This window comes from Muntiacus reevesi, chromosome 5 (genome assembly GCF_963930625.1).
Source record: "Muntiacus reevesi chromosome 5, mMunRee1.1, whole genome shotgun sequence".
NCBI lineage: Eukaryota > Metazoa > Chordata > Mammalia > Artiodactyla > Cervidae > Muntiacus > Muntiacus reevesi.
In genome coordinates this window covers 112120320-112141456 of record NC_089253.1, presented here as the reverse complement: position 1 = coordinate 112141456, position 21137 = coordinate 112120320, and the positions used below count along the sequence as shown (strand labels likewise).

The 21137-nt window shown below is 37.4% G+C and overlaps 1 protein-coding gene across 6 annotated transcripts in view; it reads right to left on the bottom strand.

Annotated features, from left to right (window-relative positions):
• Nucleotides 1-21137, bottom strand: part of HMCN1 (hemicentin 1) — a 517313-nt gene that overhangs the window by 244476 nt on the left and 251700 nt on the right. For all 6 annotated transcript variants that reach the window (XR_010663324.1, XR_010663323.1, XM_065936211.1 and 3 more), the window contains exons 15-19: nucleotides 18764-18922; nucleotides 8801-8995; nucleotides 5219-5314; nucleotides 3897-4024; nucleotides 2437-2581 (exon numbers count right to left, since the gene is read on the bottom strand). Coding sequence is in view for 4 of the 6 variants with exons in the window: in XM_065936211.1 (XP_065792283.1) it covers nucleotides 2437-2581; nucleotides 3897-4024; nucleotides 5219-5314; nucleotides 8801-8995; nucleotides 18764-18922 (723 nt within the window). In the remaining 2 variants the exon portion in view is untranslated. The remainder of the gene's footprint in view (nucleotides 1-2436; nucleotides 2582-3896; nucleotides 4025-5218; nucleotides 5315-8800; nucleotides 8996-18763; nucleotides 18923-21137) is intronic.

Below are 21137 nucleotides of genomic sequence, written 5' to 3'. Positions count from 1 at the left end.
ACTGGGGTGAGTTGCCATTCCCTTCTCCAGTGGGCCTTCCTGACCCAGGGATTGAACCTGGGTCTCCTGTACCATCTGAGCCACCAGGGAAGCCCAATCATAACCTCTCCGAATACAAAAAATTACCATTACTTGACGTTCTCAAAATAATGAATTTGATTAAAGAAGCTCTCATACATGAAAGTTCCTAACACAGCATAATGAACATCATAAAAGTGCATGTGTGTATATATATATCATGCATTTCCTTTCCTTCCCCTGAAAGATGCAGCTGCTCTCTAGTGCTCAGGCACTGTGTCTCTTATCTTTAAGTCAAATATACCTAGAATGATCCCAGCTACCCTGGAGTTGAAATTAACCAGACAAGAGATACCAGAGACCTCAGTGCAAAAGCTTCCTTTTAGAAAAGGAAGATTAGATTAGCTTTGTTCTTGTATTTTCCTAAGACTAGGCTTACTCCTTAGATAATATCTTCTTGAAGAATTGGCAGCAAATTCCCAGCCCTAAACAAGAATGTCGGGCTACTCTTTAAAGCGAGAAATTTAATTTCCAGAATTATCACAGAATAGTCAATTTTCAACTTTGCTGTCATTTTGTGGCAATGTGGAATAAGCCATTTTCTTAAATGCATATTAAGTTTGACAGATATAAAGGCAAATGTCAGCTATAAATGCAGGCAACAGCCTTCAACTCTGATCACATTTGAGTATGAAGAGCTTTTACTTTCCAGATTGTCAATCTATGTAAATCAACATAAACAATGAAATGGCTTGTCATTCTAATTTGCATTTGTTAATACAATTATTTTAAGAACTCATTGAAAGCCTTTACTATATTTTTTAATTGATTAAACCAAAGTATAGTTGATTTACAATGTTGTGTTAATCTATCATAAATAGCAAAGTAACTCATTTAAACGTATATATACTTTCTTTTTTTCTTTTCCATTATGATTTAACTCAGGATATAATAAATATTCTTAAAAGTGGAGAGGCAGAGTGATGAAATTAACATAAATACAGAGGTATAGAGAAACTATAATACTGCATCGCATCCAACTCAAAGACAAATCTTTCCTCTAGATAGCTGGTTGGTTTAGTCTATGTCAAATGGTTAGGTTAATTTTTTCTTAATCTTATTAACTAAATCAGTTATTCATTTTGGACTACGATGAATGAAACAATGTTCTCAAATGACCTCTTTAACTTTTCATTGTTAAATTTCCTTTATCTTAATGAACCATATCATTGGTTTGTCAGTCTTCTCCAACTCCTTGAGTCTGGCCAACTTCATGTCACTCTTTGACCCAAGTGAAAATTTATATCAGAATCCATCTCAAGGCAATATTCTAGGCAGTTGTTATAAGTCAAAGGAAGATGACGTGAGTACATTTCTACGGTCGATTGTCAAACCAGCCCATAAGCAGCCTCTGGGAAATGTAAGGCCTCTAGCCATACATGAAACACAACTGTAGCCAACCTGGCATTATGTATTTACTCTTTTGGACCATAAATAATTTAGTGTTACTTGACTATTTCTTCAAGAATATTTCATACAAGGTTAGTGAAGATTGGCACAAGATTGGTCTGAGACTGAAAGCGGTGGAAGAGGTTATTTATAGGAAAAGCAGACATTAAAAAGAAGATGGCCTGCATTCACTGGAAACTTCAACAGAACAAGCAAAATTTGGAAATTAATGGATTGTCCAATTCAGGCCCTAAAAAAGACTGAATCAACTACTAAAAATAAATGTTCTATTCTACTTCCATCCCTGTACACAGAGCTAGTTTTTAATACTACACTTTAGAAAAGCAATGTTGCAAAGTCTTTAAAGGAAATATTAAAAAAAAAATTATGACAATTTCTTAAACTATGTAGCTGTCATCTATTGAGACGTAAAAAGTTGACAATGGTTACTCACGAACGGAAAAAAAGATAGCTTCTGGATTTTTTTTATTTTTGACCTTTATAACATGCAAAAAGATTGTCTGGACCACATGAGATGGCCTTTAGAAAAGTTTAGGTCATTTCTAACTAACACACAAAGGGGTTATTAGTAAGGACCACTTACACAATCTGAAAAGAAGAGGCAGTTTGGATGGCATAATAAGTTCTGCTCGCCTGAAATTAAAATGTATTTTTAAACATAACTCTTTGAGAGCTAAGTTCACTTTTATCAATTAAGAAACCACTTAAAAGCCCTTGGACAGACTCAGCTAGTGACTCCCAATAATATCTTTTTGTGTACACAGGAAAGGGAAATCTGGAAACAGCCTTAACAATGTTAAATATTGTTCAAGAAATAAGGCTTTTTGTTAAGAATAACAATTAGGAAAGATATCTACTTCTTATAATTAGAGGAACAGAGTGATTTGCTTTAAAGACATAGACCCAGTTCTGAACTGGGAAAAAAATTATGATGGATGCGCCTCTTACCATGCACGTCCACAGTGGTCGTTTTGTTAGTGGTTCCAGCAACGTTACTGGCCACACAAGTATACTCGCCTCCATCCTGCAAGCGGACTCTTTCAATATGGAGACTCCCATCACTGCGTACAGTGATGTAAGGGTTTTGGACCAACTTGAAGGGAAAAAAAGCCATTTTTAATTAAAAAGGCAATAGTGTCTAAGCCAAAAGCAGATCTGCTTTCTTTCCCAACTGGATAATTTAAATGTCTTACAAAATAACGAAATATTTTAACATCTTTAAGTGAAAAATGATGAGCATAAAATGTTACCAAACATTGTAACATTTGTATGTCATTGTGATATACCACCAAAAATTCTATCCACTAACATCTGTTGGAATTATGCACATGTTGGAAAGAGAAAGAAATAGAAACAACATTTATTCCCTGTTTCTGTAATTTTGGTTATCATGCAGATCCCAAATTTGACTCTTACTATCAGTTTAATTTGTTCTTTTTCAAGAAGACTTGATTACCAATTGCAAGCCGTTTGACATTTTTATTTTGGTAATCAAGCATCACTCAAACTGAGAGAATGATCTCAACACCCACCCTATTCAGTGACAGATACAACCATCAGAAGTAAATGCATGATATAGGAAGTACATGAGAGAAGGGTGACAAGAGTTTGTTAATAATCATTACCGCTAACTCTGTACCATTTATGTGTTTTGTTCAACCACAGGGTACTTAAGTGCTCAAACAGTATCATCCTATGTCATAAGGGCATTTATTATTGAGTGAGGTGCACTCATTTTTCTCGGGTTTTTATGCAAATATGAACATTTTTACATCTTATTTCATAGATTCAATTCACTTTTAATTGGCACTTCAAGAGGAGAGTAAGTCTAAGTACTCTGGAAAATAGAAGGAAAAATGCTCTGAACTAGATGAAAATTTATTGCCATAGATAGTATGTTTGCAGAATAATTCCTTAGAACTGTGAAAATTTTTCAAATTCCTTCATAATCACAAGTTATGCCTTGAAAAACAATGACACAAAATTGATCCACATTGTAAAATAGTTCACTGTACAAGAATGTTTGAAGATAATAATAAAGATTAAAATATAAAATGAAATAATTTTATGAGAATATTAACATTTTATTAGGTCCTGCAAAGAAGAATATTTAAATGCTATGAAAACAAACTTCATCCTTGCTTCATTTTTTACATATTCTGGAATTTTCTAGTAACATTGAATTTAATGCAAAATCATAAAAATTACACCATTGACTATTTCTCCATCATATTAATTCCAAAATCATATAAACTGCATAAACATGTTAATACTGAAAAAACATTTTGATACATTTAAAAAATAAATGTTTGCATATTTATTTTATTGAAATTTCAGTGGTTGAAACACATTGCCTCTTACTCAAGAAAATTAGGAAATATGAACGCATGGATTTAAAATGCTCTTACCATGGCTGAATTTTTAGTCCACCGACGTTCTGGAATGGGATTTCCAGCCAGCAGAGCACAAGGCAAAGTAAGCTGCTGTCCTTCAATTACACTGGTCACCGGGGGGCTGATTCCAATGAGCGGAGCAACTAAATCAGAGAGAGCACACGGCCACCATCAGCAGTAATTCACTCAAAGGGAAGGCCGATTCTTTTATAGACCAAGATGACTACTAGGGAAGCTACTAGAAAACCGAGTTTTCAAGAACAAGATATTTAATTGCACATATGTACAAATTAGAAGATAGAGATATAGGACCTTTCTAAGCAAGAGAGACTGGCAAGAGGACAGGTAACAGTATAGAAGTAAATAAAGTTACGTAGGGTAGGTCTATGGCTTAAAGTCCAGAAAAGTCAAGCCAAGAAATCTGCAAAATATTCAACAGAGAGATGGAGTGTTTGAAAGCATTGATAAATAGAAAAGTAGAATCATCAGGAAGTATTCATCTGGGAACTTACTGGACAAGGGACAATTAGAAGGGATGAGATTAGTGGGGAGGCTCTTATAACAGCTCAGGCAAATAGAATGATGGAAGGCACGGAAACATTGTAAACATATTCTTTTCTAGAAATCAATGAATAAAATTCAACATAAATCAAAGTAACAGCCCTAAGAGATTCTTCTTGGAAAATGTAAGCATATATAGATAAACAAAGGGAGATACATGAAGAAAGTATTTTAGAAGTTATTGTACAAAATATTGTAGTAATGAGAAACATGAACTGACAGATTTAAAAATCACAATACATGCTATAATAATTTAAATAGTGTAGGAGTAGCATATGAACAGAATCCCAAGGAACAGACATAGAATATAAATTTAAGTGTGTGGCCAAATGGGTATTTTAATCAGTGGGAAGAGAATATTCAATAAAGATACTGTAACAAAGTCTTACCACTTGGAAAGAAAGGATTTTGTATTCTTAATTCATATCACACAGAGAAATAATTCCATGTGGACTAAAATGATAAGTGTAAAGAAAAGAACTAGAAAAGAATACCACAACCATGTGTGTGTGTGTATGTATTCATACTTAGACTTAAATGAATTTATTCAATTGAGCTTCATTTCTTCAAGTGGAAGGTAAGGAGCTTAAAGCGGATATCTCTAAGGTTATTTCCACTTCTAACATCAAGGAAATTAGAAATAGGTTAGGAGGGAAGGATGGCTAATGTTGCAATTAGACATTTACATTTTTTTTTTAATGGTACAAGGAAGAAATGAGGTAGTAAGAGAAGCCTAATGTTTGCAAAAAGTGTGCTAAGTACTTCATTGATCTTACCAAGTCCTGTCACTGTTACTGTTGTCTGGGACTGGATCTTTCCAAACTGGTTTTCCGCTTCACAAATATATGTTCCTCTATCACTTGCCCATAAGTCTAAAAAGAAGAGATTATTCACTCACTCAGCACCACCCATTAACAGCATGTGAGTCACAGTGCTGAGATCTGTGAGTGGAAAATATGATACTGCCGCCTCGTAGTTCCCATTCTAGGAGAGGAGCCACACATAGAAAACAACAATCCTACCCCAGTGTGAACATGCTCTCATTTGAGCTTCAGACCAGGAGCTGTGGGAGCAGAGACCAGAAGTGCCTGATGGCATGTGGAGGAGTTAAGGAAGGAGTCACATAGGAGCTAATATCTGCATGTGCATGTGGAGGAGTTAGGGAAGGAGTCACATAGATGCTAATACCTGCATGTGCATGTGGAGGAGTTAGGAAAGGAGTCACATAGGAGTTAATATCTGCATGTGCATGTGGAGGAGTTAGGGAAGGAGTCACATAGGGGTTAATATCTGCATGTGCATGTGCACTTAGTTGTGTCAGATTCTATGTGACCCCGTGGACTGTAGCCTGCCAGGCTCCTCTGTCCTTGGAATTTCCCAAGCAAGAATTCTGGAATGGGTTGCCATTTCCTCTTCCAGGGGATTTTTCCAACCCAGGAACTGAACCCACATCCCCAGCCTCTTCTGCACTGCAGGCGGGTTCTTTACTTCTGAGCCACTACGGAAGCCTGAGCTATACCTTAAACACCTTAAACAACAGGTAGAACAGAGGAAGGGCAGTTCAAACCCAACGGGCTCAAAGGCAAGAACATGACTTGAAAAATCATGCTCTGTTCAAAGAATGGAAAGCTGTATCACCTCCCTGGGGACATTTTGGAGGCTTGCAGGAGAGACTGTTTTCATTGGGACCATGATTAGGGGAGGCTTCACGGGTGACTCAGCAGTAGAGAATACATCTGCAATGCAGGAGACCTGGAGATGTGGGTTTGAACCGTGGGTCGGGAAGAGCTTCTGGAGGAGAAAATGGCAAGGCACTCCAGTAATCTGGCCCAGAAAATCCCATGGACAGAGGAGCCTGACAGGACCCTCCATGTGTCCATGGGGTCACAAAGAGTCAGACATAACTTAAAATAACAGCAGCAAATAATAAGGGGTGTCTACTGGCATTACCTATGTAGACAATGCATGGGGGTAGATTCACAATAGGAACAATATCCCAAGTTCAGCAAGACTTTCGAAGGCCCCACAGGAAATTTTTGGATTTGATGACTTTGTTTATAATTATTTGAGCCTACAACCTAATCCTGTATAAGTGGAAGAAAGAAAGAACTTTTCCCAAAGTGTGTATCATTTTAGAACCAGCCTAGAGTTTCTGGGTCATCAATCCCTATTCCTTTATCACTCTACATTTTAGCTGTCAAATTCATGGTGATATAAATAAACATGTAGGCATACTGTGTGAGCAGTGTCTGGATATTTATCTATTGCTGCTGCTTCTACTGAGTCACTTCAGTCATGTCCAACTCTGTATGACCCTATGAACTGCAGCCCACCAGGCTCCTCTGTCCATGGGATGCTCTAGGCAAGGGTACTGGAGTGGGTTGCTGTGCCCTCCCCTCCAGGGGATCTTCCAACCAGGGATCAAACCCAGGTCTCCTGCATTTCAGGCAGATTCTTTACCACTGAGCCACCCCAGGGAAGCCCATTTATCTACTGAAATATGCATTATTTTAAGAAAAATTACTTTGTTTTCTTTTGTACTAAATTTGCATGTTAAAATTTTTTATTATGTAGGGCAGTCAAATCTATAAAATGTTCAGTGTAACAAAAAGCATATTTTGAAATATTTTAAATTAAAGATTGTGTTGGGGATAAGGGGGAGGATTACTGGGTTACAGGTTATATGGACATAATCAGGAGCCTGAAGAGGTAGACTGCTGCCTTTTAAAAAGCATAGTTTTATAATATGAGCAACTGAGAAGTGAAAAGAAGGTTTTAAATAGGGGACTGACTGTCATCTTTGCAAATATCTTAACTAAAATAAGCACATTTTAACCTATTGATAAGACACTGACAGAGAAAAAATAATAGTTTTCCATTATGAATAGTTCCATCCTATCTCAAAGAGTGCTAACCAAGTTTCTACTCTGTTAGCCACACGCGTGTAACTAGAGAATTGCATCTGGTAAATGCTGGTGGTATGTACTCTCAAAATTAGCAAACATTCATTTGCCAAGGCAACTTTGGCAAACCACTTGGTTAATAAGTTGGAGATTATTTCTAACCAAGATATTTTTCATATTATCAACTCAGGCTATTTTGTATAGAAATACAAAATACCACTGAGAACTAAATTTCTAATTGCTAGCTTCCTTTTAGATAATTTACTTTGAGCAACTGAGCAACCACTGATGAATACATTGCCCTCCTTTATTTTTTCTTTTCTTTCATTTCCACCAACTGATTTGTTTTCAAGCCTTTTCGTTGCCCTCTGGGCTGTTTCTCATCACCACTGTGTCAACCTATCTGTGTGAGCTTCTCTATTCTTCCTTCTAGCTCATGTCTCCTCTATCCTGCAGAGGAGCTGTTCTGAAACAGTACTTTCACATGCCATTTCCTGCCTAGGAAGCTTGGGGGGCTATTTGCTACCTTACCAACTACAGTTCTTCACCTGCACATCTCAGGTTCTGCACAATCTGACCCATCTATTGAGTAATTCTCGTATGTACTTATATGGCCATCCACTCAGACAGGAGACTATAAAATATCTGAGGGAAGAATCCAATATTTTACTTCAGTCTTCACCACAGAGCCCAGCACAAAGCTGGACACTTAGGTGTTTGTAATTAATTTGTATTGAAACTTTACGGGAGGATAATGTACATTTGACATTGCTAATAAACATGAAAATCACTTATAGTGGGCTTTCTACAAAATACCCTAAAATGCAATTTTTTTAAAAAGTCAATTAATCATTGAGTTGTTTTTATGCCTCTTATGCCATTATCCAAACATTCTTAACAATATTTGAAAAACTACTAAGAGTTTACAAATATCTGAATGCTTAAGAGATCATCGGTAAAGTTTGAGATGATGGAATATTTGACTTTTTAAAAAACGCTTTGCTCTAGACAGATAGTTTTTAGTCTACATTGATAGTGAATAGGGTCCCTATGCATGTGATTATGAATTCTTGGCCCCAAACAATTAACATTAACTAACTACTAGTAATATTTTACCTCTCTATACAACAGTTGGTACAAGAGTAAATAAGATATGATTACTTATCCACCTACAGGCCCAGGTTGACTCTATTTGTAATAGGAAACTGAGATATAAAGAAGTTCATACTGCTTCATAAGTCCTGATGATATAGTAACAACATAAAATTGAATAAAATGCTATTCATTTATGATAAATCCCAGGCATGGGTTCAGTATTATTTTAAAATGAAATTCAACAAACACAAAATGTGTTGGCAAGATTAATTTACTATTTTGAACATATCAATGCCTATGTACAAAAAATATATACTTTCAATGTACATATTTGCATAAAAGATATTTCCTTTAACCTACTTGAAATAAAGAGATCTCCTGTTCTTAGTTGGCTGATGGAACTCACTGAAAAAGGTCTTGAGAAGATGGGCATGTTGTCTAATCTTCGCCATTTAATCTTTGGTTCTGGATAACCCTGGACATAGCAAGGTAATGTCACATTTGAGCCAATTTCCACAGATACATCAGTAGGTTCTTGTATAAAAACTGGAGGTGCTGGAAGATATTTAAAGTAAAAAAAAAAAAAAGGTCATTGGTATCGTATACAGGCACATGAAATATAAATTAATTTATGGCTAATTTAATAAACAGCATGAATAAACTGCAGCCACGAAATTAAAAGAGGCTTGCTCCTTGGAAGAAAAGCAATTGACAAATCTAGGTGGCATACTGAAATGCAGATACATTACTTTGCCAACAAAGCTCCATCCAGTCAAGGCTATGGTTTTTCCAGTAGTCATGTATGGATGTGAGAGTTGGACTATAAAGAAAGCTGAGTGCTGAAGAATTGATGCTTTTGAACTGTGGTGTTGGAAAAGACTCTCGCGAGTCCCTTGGACTGCAAGGAGATCCACCCTGTCCATCCTAAAGGAAATCAGTCCTGAATATTCAGTGAAAGGACTGACGCTGAAGTTGAAACAACAATACTTTGGCCACCTGATGTGAAGAACTGACTCATTGGAAAAGACCCCAATGCTGGGAAAGATTGAAGGAGGGAGGAGAAGGGGATGACAGAGGATGAGATGGTTGGATGGCATCACTGACTCAATGGACACGAGTTTGAGCAAGCTCCAGGAGTTGGTGATGGACAGGGAAGCCTGGCATGCTACAGTCCACGGGGTCGCAAAAAGTTGGGCACAACTGAATGACTAAACTGAACTGAATTTAATAACCAAACAACAAATTGAATTTGAATCAACTTATTGTTCATATACTATTATAAACATATGTTTTAAATACTCTTGTCTGCTATTAAAACACATTTTCTTAATAAATGAATACAGGCACAAGGAAGTTTGACTATTCCCTTAACATGATAAGAGAGAAGCAATGACAATTTAAATCAGGATTTCCTTAACTAAAGAGACTCTTTCATTTCTGGAATTTGTCTTTTAGTTTATGCCACACTCCTCAAAAATTTAAATTTTCTAATAAATAAGTCTGCTTTGTAATGAAATACTTTAGACAATTTCTAAAACTTACTTCTTTTGGTGGAATTTTAAATAAATTAATTCATATCAAGGCTTATTCTTCAATAGATCACTATATAGCAAGCAGACAGTATTTAATCTTAAATTATATTCTTGGTTTATATCACATTCTTGCTTCTCAATACATTTTATATATATGTTTTTTGCATTTTTGAGTTAAAGAAATTGAAGCTTGAAATCAATAATTTAAATTTACAGGATAACTTTTGATAAATGGAACTAGGGAGTGATTAATCTTAGAGTTAAGAAATGATTCAGAAATTATAAAATTATAGATAAGAAGTCTACAGTTATCTACATAATTTAGGTAACCACATAAGCCAGAAGGAAAAATGAGAGGTTAACAGGCCTACCTGGGAAAACACAAGAATGCAAGATAGGGAGGATGCTGTCAGCAAGCCCAAACAGATAAGGCTCTCAGTATATCCCACAGAACTCATGAATGTGTGAGACATCAGGCAAGGAGAAACATTTAAGATACTATTAGAGGTAACAGATGAAGCCTGTTCATGTAGGACTCTAAGAAGAAGTACCCCAAGAAGGTCTCCTTGATAATGTCAAGATTAAATATTGGTTATGAATTGCAACAACTATAAACTCCAATACTTTGGCCACCTAATGTGGAAAGCTGACTCATTTGAAAAGACCCTGATGCTGGGAAAGATTAAAGGCAGGAGGAGAAGGGGATGAGAGGGGATGAGAGAGGATGAGATGGTTGGATGGCATTACCAACACAATGGGCATGGGTTTGCGTGGACTCCAGGAGTTGGTGATGGACAGGGAGGCCTGGCGTGCTGTGGTTCATGCGGTCACAAAGAGTCGGACACGACCGAGTGACTGAACTGAACTGAACTGAAAGCATATAGAGCCAGAGACTTGGTTAAGTCCTCTTCATTAATTATTTCATTTGATCTTCATAATATCCCTATGAGGTAGATACTGTTATTATCCCAATTTTATAGAAGCTGAAACAGAGATGGTTAATTTGCTAAGTGTCACATGGAGCTGAACAATGGAACTAGTATTGAAAATCAGACTGATCTGACTCCAGAGTCACAGTTCTTTATCATTTTATCAGCCTCTCTTTTCTATGGGTTTTTATAACTGCCCAAATTCAAGCTGGTCATCCAGCTGGTAAAAATGGGTGTGGAGACCACTCCTCTCCTTCTAAAGGGTAATTCTGGGACTTGGGTGCACACCTGGCTCCCAGGTAGCATTGGGGCTTTATTAACCTGGGCTAAAGGACTTCCTTTAACTTGGTACCCCATTTTCCATTAGCTCTCTATACAAATCTTATTCTCTGGACAATCAGAACTTACTCTAGGCAAGGACTGACCTTTCTCACATCAGCGCCTGTGCCAACACCCTCCTTCCAAATGTGACGTCTGATGTTGATCTCTGGCTACTGACATACTAAGAGTTCTTGAATGCAGTTCAAAAGGTCCTTCCTCAATGACAACTCTTACCATCCTAAATGGATGTGATTTTTTTCCCTCTCTGAGGTTTCAGAGAACTCAGTCTACACCACTCTCATAGCAATGGCTCCATTCAGTCTCTTACGAGACTACACATTTGACCTTCCCCAGAGAATTTATATTTGCAACCATGTTTTTACCTTCTATGGCAACTAACATGTTACTCTGTGCATTATACATGAATGCTAGATATCTGTGAATGATTGAATCAATATTAAAACAATAATCTAGCATATGAGTGTGTGTGTGCATTAAGTGTGTAAGTTGAAAACAATATTGGTCCAGTACATTTGAATTTGTATTTTGAAAAAACACGGCAATTTCATAAGTCCCGTCATTTGTTTATTGAAACTACATAAAATAAAATTTAACACTACTATTGAGTAATGTGTTTATAAAAAGAAGTTGTATACCTATTCAGATTTCTCTTCCCTCTATATGGGAATTTGACTAATAAAAAACAATAGGTAAAATAAATGCACTTTAAAATAGTTTAGAAAGCAGCTCACTGTTTGCTTATCCTAGGTATGTAAGGCCTTACATCTATCTGGAGTGAGATTAGTCATTTATTCTAGAGCTAGTTGCTTTTCTGAAAAAGAGATGTGCAAATGTCACAAAATATGCTAGGTTCAGAGTGAACAGGTGAATCTAGAGATGTGACTGAAAATAAGCTCCAGAAAAGCAAAAGATATGCAGAAGCCTGGGACTAATCAACTCTTTGGGAGGAAACCAAGGTTAGTGACGTAATAGAACACAGTCATCAGTGAAAATGGAGATGAATGAGACTTTTCAGACATAAGAAAGCCAAGAACAAACCAGATTTAAAAAGGATAAGTGAAGCTCAAGTTGTGCCCATAAAGCTCAATTGAGATGAGAGAAGTCACCTCTGGTGAAGAAGCTTTGGGAACAGTGTTAGGCATGAGACAAGTACAAGGTCAGGGAATAAACGTCCTGGTACCAGAAAACAAGGCAAATGTACCAGGCACTAGATGGGCAGGCAAGACAGCATCAGTGACAAGCAAGCCTCAGTATGAAGCAGCTCCTACCTCAGCTCAAGAGGCCTTTTTTAAGAACTTCACAATCTTGAGTGTGGCCAACTCAGACTCCAAGGGAATTACATTGGGTGGATAGTAAATAGGTTATTAAAACCAGTAGGAAAGGAAGCAGAAGTTAATCTAGTTAAAAACAAACAAACAAAAAATAGGAGAAGGAAATGGCAACCCACTCCAGTATTCTTGCCTTGAGAATCCCATGGGCAGGGGAGCCTGGCGGGCCCTAGTCCATGGGGTCGTAGAGAGTCGGACACAACTGAGCAACTGACACAGAGGAGCTAGTAGATTAGAGAAGTGGCTTAGGGAAATTACAGCCCACCAGGTGGTATCAAATTGCAGCTTCACTATTTCTTAGTATATAAACTTGAAAAATTATTTTACCTCCCCCAGTCTAAATCTCCCCATTAACAAAAGAGGGATAACAACATATCCTATGTCATGTTCGTAAAAGAAAGAATCATTATCAGTCATTTAGCAGGTAGTAATTACCCATGTATTGCCTATCAGTGACCATAAATGCTGTAGAGTCAATTTGTTAAGTTATAGTTCAGAGTTTAATGTATCTAATATTAGTTTTAAATTTGGTTTCTGTATATACTGTTTTTTTTTTTTTTTAATGTTTTGGATTTTTGGCCCCGAGGCATGTGGGATCTTAACTCCCATTCAGGGTTTGAACCCTCACTTTCTGCACTGGAAGTGAAGTCTTAGCCACTGAACTACCAGGTAAGTCCCTGGCTTCTGCACATAGTCTAATAGATTTATTATGCTGGGTCCTCTATGATCCCCTAAATATTTATGTGCAAGCACCTTGATCACACAGGGTTAATGCTCAGTACAGCTTTGGTGTCACTTACAGGTGGATGTGGTTGTATGAACACATTATTTTGAAAATATAAAGCTTACAAACAGATCTACCATCATGATCTAAAACCTATTCTATGAAGTTATTCTAGTTCCTTCAGTGACAATTAAATCTATCCTGACTATGGCAACTTCTGCATTACATTAGTCCAACTAAGAATTTTTTTTCTAAAATGGCTGAACACCCTGTTTTGGTTCTACCAAACCACAAAACATGAAACCATGGTCTAAGTCTAAAACATCACCCTCTGTGGTGTGGAATCCTGCAAATAGAGTCAGTGCCAGGCCAACTTTTTGCTTGATGTAGCCAATCCTTTTCTCTTCCAAATGACATCCTTTTGAAGAAGGATGAAAAGCACTGGTAACGTTCCCTGAACACTGACCTGAAATGTCCACAACTTAAAGTCATGATAATGAGAAATAGGAAAATGGAGACTCACAACAAGAAGCTAGAACTCAAAAATAACATGAAACAGACTTTTTATGATTATTTTTTGATCTAGTATTGTTTATGTGAAGTAACACACCCACAAAAACAATCTGAAAGTCCAACTAGTTACATGATATGGATAAAAGCAAATTTTTCTTAAGTCATAATCTACTTAAATTTATGCCCAATAGTTCTGGAACTCAAATGCATAATTTTCTGCACTACTAAAAGTAGCACTTAAATTATCTCAAGCCCTCTTTTCAAAAATCAAGTTGAAACACTGACTGTCATATTAAAAGCAAAATGCTTAATCTTAAATGCTATACCACTATTTTTAACGCTTTTTTTGTATTATTTTCCAAGACTAGGAGAATCAAAATGACCACTCAGGTTGTAAAGTAGATATTCACCTATTTGATACATGTCCCATTAAGCAGCTTTGAAGGAAAAGCAGTAATTGATCACATACTGAACGTATTGGGTTGGCCAAGAAGTTTAAACCTGAATGAACTTCTTGGCCAACCCAATACATAGGCTATAATACCTCATTTCATCTTTACAGCCAGCCTATCAAGTTGTTGGTTGGTAGGTTGGTTAGTTGCTAAGTCATGTCTGATTCCTTTTGCGACCCCTTTGACTATAGCCCAGCAGGCTCCTCTGTTGATGAGATTTCCCAGGCAAAAAAACTACAGTGGGTTGCCATTTTCATCTCCAGGGGATCTTCCTGACCCAGGGATTGAACACACATCTCCTGCTTCTCAGGTGAATTCTTTACCATGGAGCCATGTGGGAAGCCCAACCTATCAAGCAGGTACTATTAAAAGCTAGGCGGAAAACCCAGTCCTTTTCTATAGCCCATTCTCTTAACCACTATATAAATTCTGGGTAAAACTTGGCTTTTTTTTGGGGGGGAGCAGGGGTTGCTAAAACCTACTTGTAGTAAGGTTGTGGTGGTGACTTACTCGTGGTAAAGTTGTAGTGATCAGAACCACAACTGTGATGTGCATAGCGTGTGGCAGTTACATCATCTATTTGCTAGGATATGCAACAGTACTTTTAGGTGGCCAGAAAAGGTCTAATCAAACGCTGTGAGCTATTAATGCAATGATCAGAATACTAATGGTGAACAGGGGAATAGTTAAGGCATGCCAAAATCATGAATGGTGATGTAATATTAAGTTATTTGGCAATTGCCAACAATGATCAAGGTTACAGTAAGCAAACAATAGAGTTTATGTAAGTAACTCCATCAGGAAAATTACTGGAATAAAATTAAGGAAGCCACTGTTTTAGAAAAGGTCACTGAGAGTGAAGATTTTGAATATGAGTGAAGTGGGAAAAAAATCCAGATCAAAGAACAAGGGATAAATATATAACTTTTTCCCTTACATCCTTTTATTTTAAGGCCATTTCAAATTTCCACCTCTCTGCTCCAAATTAGTAATCATGTTCCTCTGAGGCCCATTTCAACCAGCTTTCAACTTTGAGACCTTCAGCCCTCCAGCAATTTCTCCTTTTTATCAAATTTCATGCCCAGACCACAGTTTTCTAATTCTAATTCTAATTAAATCAAAACAGTTGATTCTAATAATAATAGATAATAATAATAATCAAATAATTTTTGATTCTAAAATTTCTAATTCTAATCAAAACAGTTTTTTAATTTCACTATAACTATTTGCTAAACCAGTCAATCTTAAGGGAGATCAACCCTGAATATTCACTGGAATGACCGATGCTGAAGTGAATCTCCTGTATTTTGGTCATTGATGAGAACAGACGAGTCATTGGAAGAGTCCCTGATGCTGGGAAAGATTGAGGACAGAAGGAGAAGAGGGCTTCAGAGGATGAGATGGTTAGATGGCATCACTGACTCAATGGACATGAGTTTGAGTAAATTCCGGGAGTTGGTGATGGACAGGGAGGCCCGGCCTGCTGCAGTCTGTGGGGTCGCAGAGAATCGGACAGGACTGGGTGACTGAACAACAACAATTTGCCTGTGGTCTTGTAATATAACAGATGAGAGGGCTGAGTCCTCTTAGGCCTACCATTTATTAGCAGTATGATGTTGGATAACTTACCTAACCTCTTTGAGCTCATAATAAAGATACTCATAGTGCAGACTTCATAGTTATTATAAACGAAATAATGTATGTGAAATGCTTCACACAATGGTTGGTACTTATTAAGCACCAATTAAAGACTTCTTAAGGTAAGTCTTTCAGAATCTTACTGTTTGCTGTTAACGACCTTTAGTCCTTTGATCCATATATTACCATCTTATCAACTTTTCCCCATCTTCATTTCTTTCACAACCTTGGAGAGAAGAGGGAAGGAGGTGAGGATTAGTCTACAGACAAAGAGGTAGGAGGCGAAGGGACTGACTGCCAAAATATCTCACTTCCGTCGCTGAGGTGGAAGAGAAAGCCACAGCTGAGAGCAAAGATGGTAGAGATTAGGAAGAGACTTGAAAAAGTTCTCAGCTGCGAACTGTCCATAGGAAATGGGAGAGAAAGTTACACACACATACACAGGAGCACTGAGCTCTGAGTCAAGAGCTGAGGAAGGATTTTGTTAATTTATCACAGCCCAAGGTTTAGGTCACCCTTCCCATTGGTGTGTCAGCATCATGATTATAGGAAAGGATGTGAAGATGATTCCAAGTTACAGCCTGTCTAACGGGGTGTAAATACAAGAGGGCAAGAGACCCGACGGCACTAATTAGAGATGCACTGAAGACAGAGAGGCAGATTGATGTCTAGGTTATAAAATACCAAACTTTTATTAGGATGTTTCCTAATCTACTCCAAGTCACTCCAGCAACGACAGCTCTAACATCTATATGGCTTTTTGCTCATCAGAAGAGAAACTTGGAAAGTCCAGAAGCTAAAAAATGATCAAGAAGGCACCAAGTAAGCATGTAATGTGTTTAGATTTTCTATAATCTTGGAAGGCTGAGGGTGTCATTCCCTTTTCTTTGGAGACTTACTACAATCTTTGAGGGGTTGAGCGTGTCATTTCTTTTCTCTGGAGATTTTCTACAATCTTGGAGGGGTTGAGGATATCATTCCCTTTTTGCCGAGCTATTTCACTCCTCTAGAGTTAGATAACTCAAAAAGAATGTTGGTTAACAGAAAATATCCATGCAGGAAAGAGGGAGAAGCAAAACTAGAAAATGTTGAGAAGTGAAACTCTGTAACTTTGTATATTTCTTAAAAACAAGAATTCTGTATCTTAAAAACAGAAATCTGTATCAGATACAGAATTTGGACCTCTTCATTTGGACCTTATATTGGGTTGGTAAAAAAGTTCATTTGAGTTTTTCTGAACACTGGTAGATGGGTTGGCTGACCCAGTATATCTAAAAGCATTTCTTGTATCTTACACTCTGCTGATAGATTTAGAGACCCTCCACCCAGAGATTCCAATCTTATTTCCAAAGCACTTCTTTTAGTAACCACAGGGTTTAGTCATGGTTCAAACACATCTTGTTGTGCCCCAGACAGAGTCTATAGTGATCTTTGTGGCCACATGCAGCTTTGTTGATTCTACCCTAAGGGCATAATCACCAGGAATGCAGAGTGTTCACCAGAAAGTCCAGAGGCCTGGGGATCATAAAAGATCCCAAGGGGAAAAACATTTAGTTTATACAAAACAAAATACTAAGCTTAGAGGGACATGACTTTCATTTAAAGAACTAAGACAGTAGAACTCAAAAGTTCTTTGCTACTTTATTCAAAATAAAAAATGCACTTTCTTTATAGTTCTTAACCTTTAAAAAAAAAAAACAGCTTTGGCTTGAAAATTATCATGCATAAATGAAAATGCAATTTAATGAAATGTCATATTTTATAAATTTAAGTGATGCAACCATATGACTTATCTGTTAAAATTAAGCTGCTGGGTTCTTTCTCGTATGAAACAAGCTCTGTTTTATTTCATGTGTTAACCATAACTATGTAATTTTATTTTTCAAGAAGCATGAGATGGAGAGACGAAGAAGGGAGGACCAAACTCCTTGAGTAATCCGACTAAAGTTGTCATGCACATGATGTATCATTCCCACTGTGATTGATGTTTATTTGTAGTTCATGCTTTGTTCTTATACACAAAGGAGTCACTGCTAGTGAATTTAAAAAAAAAAAAAACAAAAGGAAGAGGACAATCTGCTACCTTTTCTGTCATCAACATTTCCAAATTATGATCGAGGGCCAAAGTCTAATTTTCGGCCTTCAGATGTTAATACTTAGGAATTTGCTGTCCAAATGGATGACTCCTGATAGGAAAATATTTGGCAAACAGACGAGAGACTCTGAAGCCTATAGTCTCTGAAATCAAATGACCTGGGTTCAAACAATCAGGCTGTCCCTCCATAGCTCTTGACCTGGTCAATTTGCTTAGACTTTTTTAAGTGTACATTTCCTTACCTATATAGTGGGGAAAATTATAGTATATTTCTCTTAAGATTGTTAAAAGGGTTTAATGATATAATGCATATACACACACATGTATATTCACTGTTCTTAGCATAGTGCATGGTAAATAGAAAAAAAAAACTTGGTCACTTTTCACTTTCACACATTGGAGAAGGAAATGGCAACCCACTCCAGTGTTCTTGCCTGGAGAATCCCAGGGACAGGGAGACTGGTGGACTGCCGTCTATGGGATCGCACTGAGTCAGACACGATTGAAGTGACTTAGCAGCAGCAGCAGCAGGGTTTAATGATATAACACATACACATATATGTATACACTGTTCTTAGTACAGTGCTTGGTAAATAGAAAAAAATAACCTGGTAAATGTTAACTATGTTATATTAATAATATAAAATGCTAACTCTAATTTTGTCATTCTGACAAGTTTTTCCACTAACTGTTTCAAAGCTGTGAGCATGACAAAGTTCCAGGTCAATTTCTAAACAAACTTGTCTACCAGAGCCAGGATGCTTACTTACAGCCAACATCCAGAGTTATCCTGCCACTTGCTCTCCCAGCATCGTTGACAGCAACACACGTATAATCCCCAGCATCCAAATCTTGAGTTTCTTGAATCTTCAAAAGTCCCAAGAGAGGGTCGGTAATGAGGAATGCTGAGGGCTTCAGCTCAAGATCCCCTAAGTAAGAATGACGGGGAGAATGTTACACAGTTAAGGGTTTCAAAAGTTTACTATTGACCTGACTGCAAGACTTCTGAAGAAAACTGATGGTAAAGTTTTTAAATCCAAGTGTCTGGCACAACGCAGACACTTAAACAATGCTTATGCAATGAAAGAAGGAAATGTTTCTTGGTAATGAGCTGATTTAGGCCTATATAATTCCACAGGCTAGCCTATAACCAAAAATCAGGCCCTAAATGAATTATGTGCAAATATTCCAACTGTATCTGTGCCTAAATGAGAACAAACTCTTTGAAGTTATGTTGGGAGGTTAAGAAAGAGTGGAAGCTACTATCACCGCGGCTGTGAAAATGGAAAAGGAAGATGAAGATCGAAACAAAACTTCTACCATCTTTGTAACAGGATGAATTTCAATTATCCAGGAAATACTTTGGAGACTATGGGTGTTCTTAGTTTGGCTAAATGCCCAGGTTTCTGGTTTGCTTAATGTTCTCAGTCAGATTTTGTCCTGTGAGAGGTTTAAGCTGCCTGAGGGGATTCTACGAATGGCTAAGGAACCACAGCTGGCTAGAAAGGGTAGGAAGGAGCTTATTGAAAGAAAAAGAATGGATGAAGAACTCCTGGAAATGGCCAGAGAGGAGTGCTGTTATATTAATCTCCCAGGATACCTCTACTAAATCTGTATTATACATCAAAGTTCTTTAAGTCAGAATTACAGGGTTTTGGGAAGAAGCAGGCAGGGAATAAATGAGTGGAGGATGGAACCAGATAATGAGTTTGACCTCAATGTGAGGGTAGAATAACCCAAGAAAGATGACTTATGTCAGGGATGCCTCTCCCTGTAACACCCGAGATCCTCTAAGAACCATTTCTATTTGAGAGCAGGCAATGCCTCAACAAATCTGTAAGTTGAGTTAGCCTATCCTTAGGCTTCCTTTCCTCCAGGGTTTCTCCTTACCTAAGAATGAAATTAACCAGGATGACAAGTATCATAAAAAAAAAAAAAAAAATACCTAGTACTGGAGATCCAGGTTCAAAACCCAGGTCAGGAAGATCTGGAGAAGGGAACAGCAATTCACTCCAGCATTCTTGCCAGGAGAATTCCGGGGACAGAGGAGCCTGACAGGCTACAATACTTGGGATCGCAAAGAGCTGGGCACAGCTAAGCGATAAACACTTACTTACTGATGTTTAAATGGCAGCTTAGTGTTCCTATCTCTTCTGCTTCTTTTTGTAAAGGGCGATGTTAAACTTTTTGTGGGGATCCTACAAATTTCCAGGAAGTGTAAAGGTCATTGCTCTTAGGGTTTCACAGCATGCCAGATGTCAAGTCTGAAGCAGTACTCTTCAAAATGCCATTTACTGGCTTAGCCACGTGTCTTGGGACCGAGGACTGCAGAAGTAACTCCCTTAAATAGCTTTTTAAACTAATTATTATTGGAGTACAACTGATTTACAATGTTGTGGTAGTTTCCACTATACAGCAAAGTAAAACAGGTACACATACACACATAGCCACTCTTTTTCAAATTCTTTTCCCACATAGGTCATTACAGAGTATTGAGAAGGGCTCCCTGTGCTATACAGTAGGTTATTAGTTATCTATTTTATTAATATATATGTATATTAATAATAGTACATATATGTCAATCCTAATCTCCCTTTATGTCATCCCTCTGTTTCCCCCTTGGTAACCATAAGCTTGTATTCTAATGTGTCCCTTGGCTTTTAACAGGCTAAAACCCTAGAGCCAGTAATTCTCCAGGCCACTATACAAAGCAACAACCAACAGACTGAGGGTGACAAACAAATTCTGATTTTGTTTTTATAATTTGAGGAGGAGATGAGGTCAAAGAAGCCATAAATTTCAAAACAAAAAAAATTACATTAGCAACTGTGAGTGCCAAAAATAAAGTATTTTTCAGCATTCCAACATTTAAAACCTCAATCATCCTTTTAAGCTGGCTACTGCATACCATGCGAGAAGGAGAGAAGCAGCTAAAGCCTTGTCTGTGTGCCTCTGGGAAATTTTCATAAGTAAAAGCAGATGATATTGACATAAACCTTCCTCCCACTAGGGGAGGATGCAATGTGACCAAGCTGTTCATCAAGCATTAAAATGTTTGGACTAAAATGCATTTAGAGTTTTGCATTTTACTTCTCCCTTAGCTTTTTCTGTATATGTCAGAGGACATAACAGGATGAAATAAAG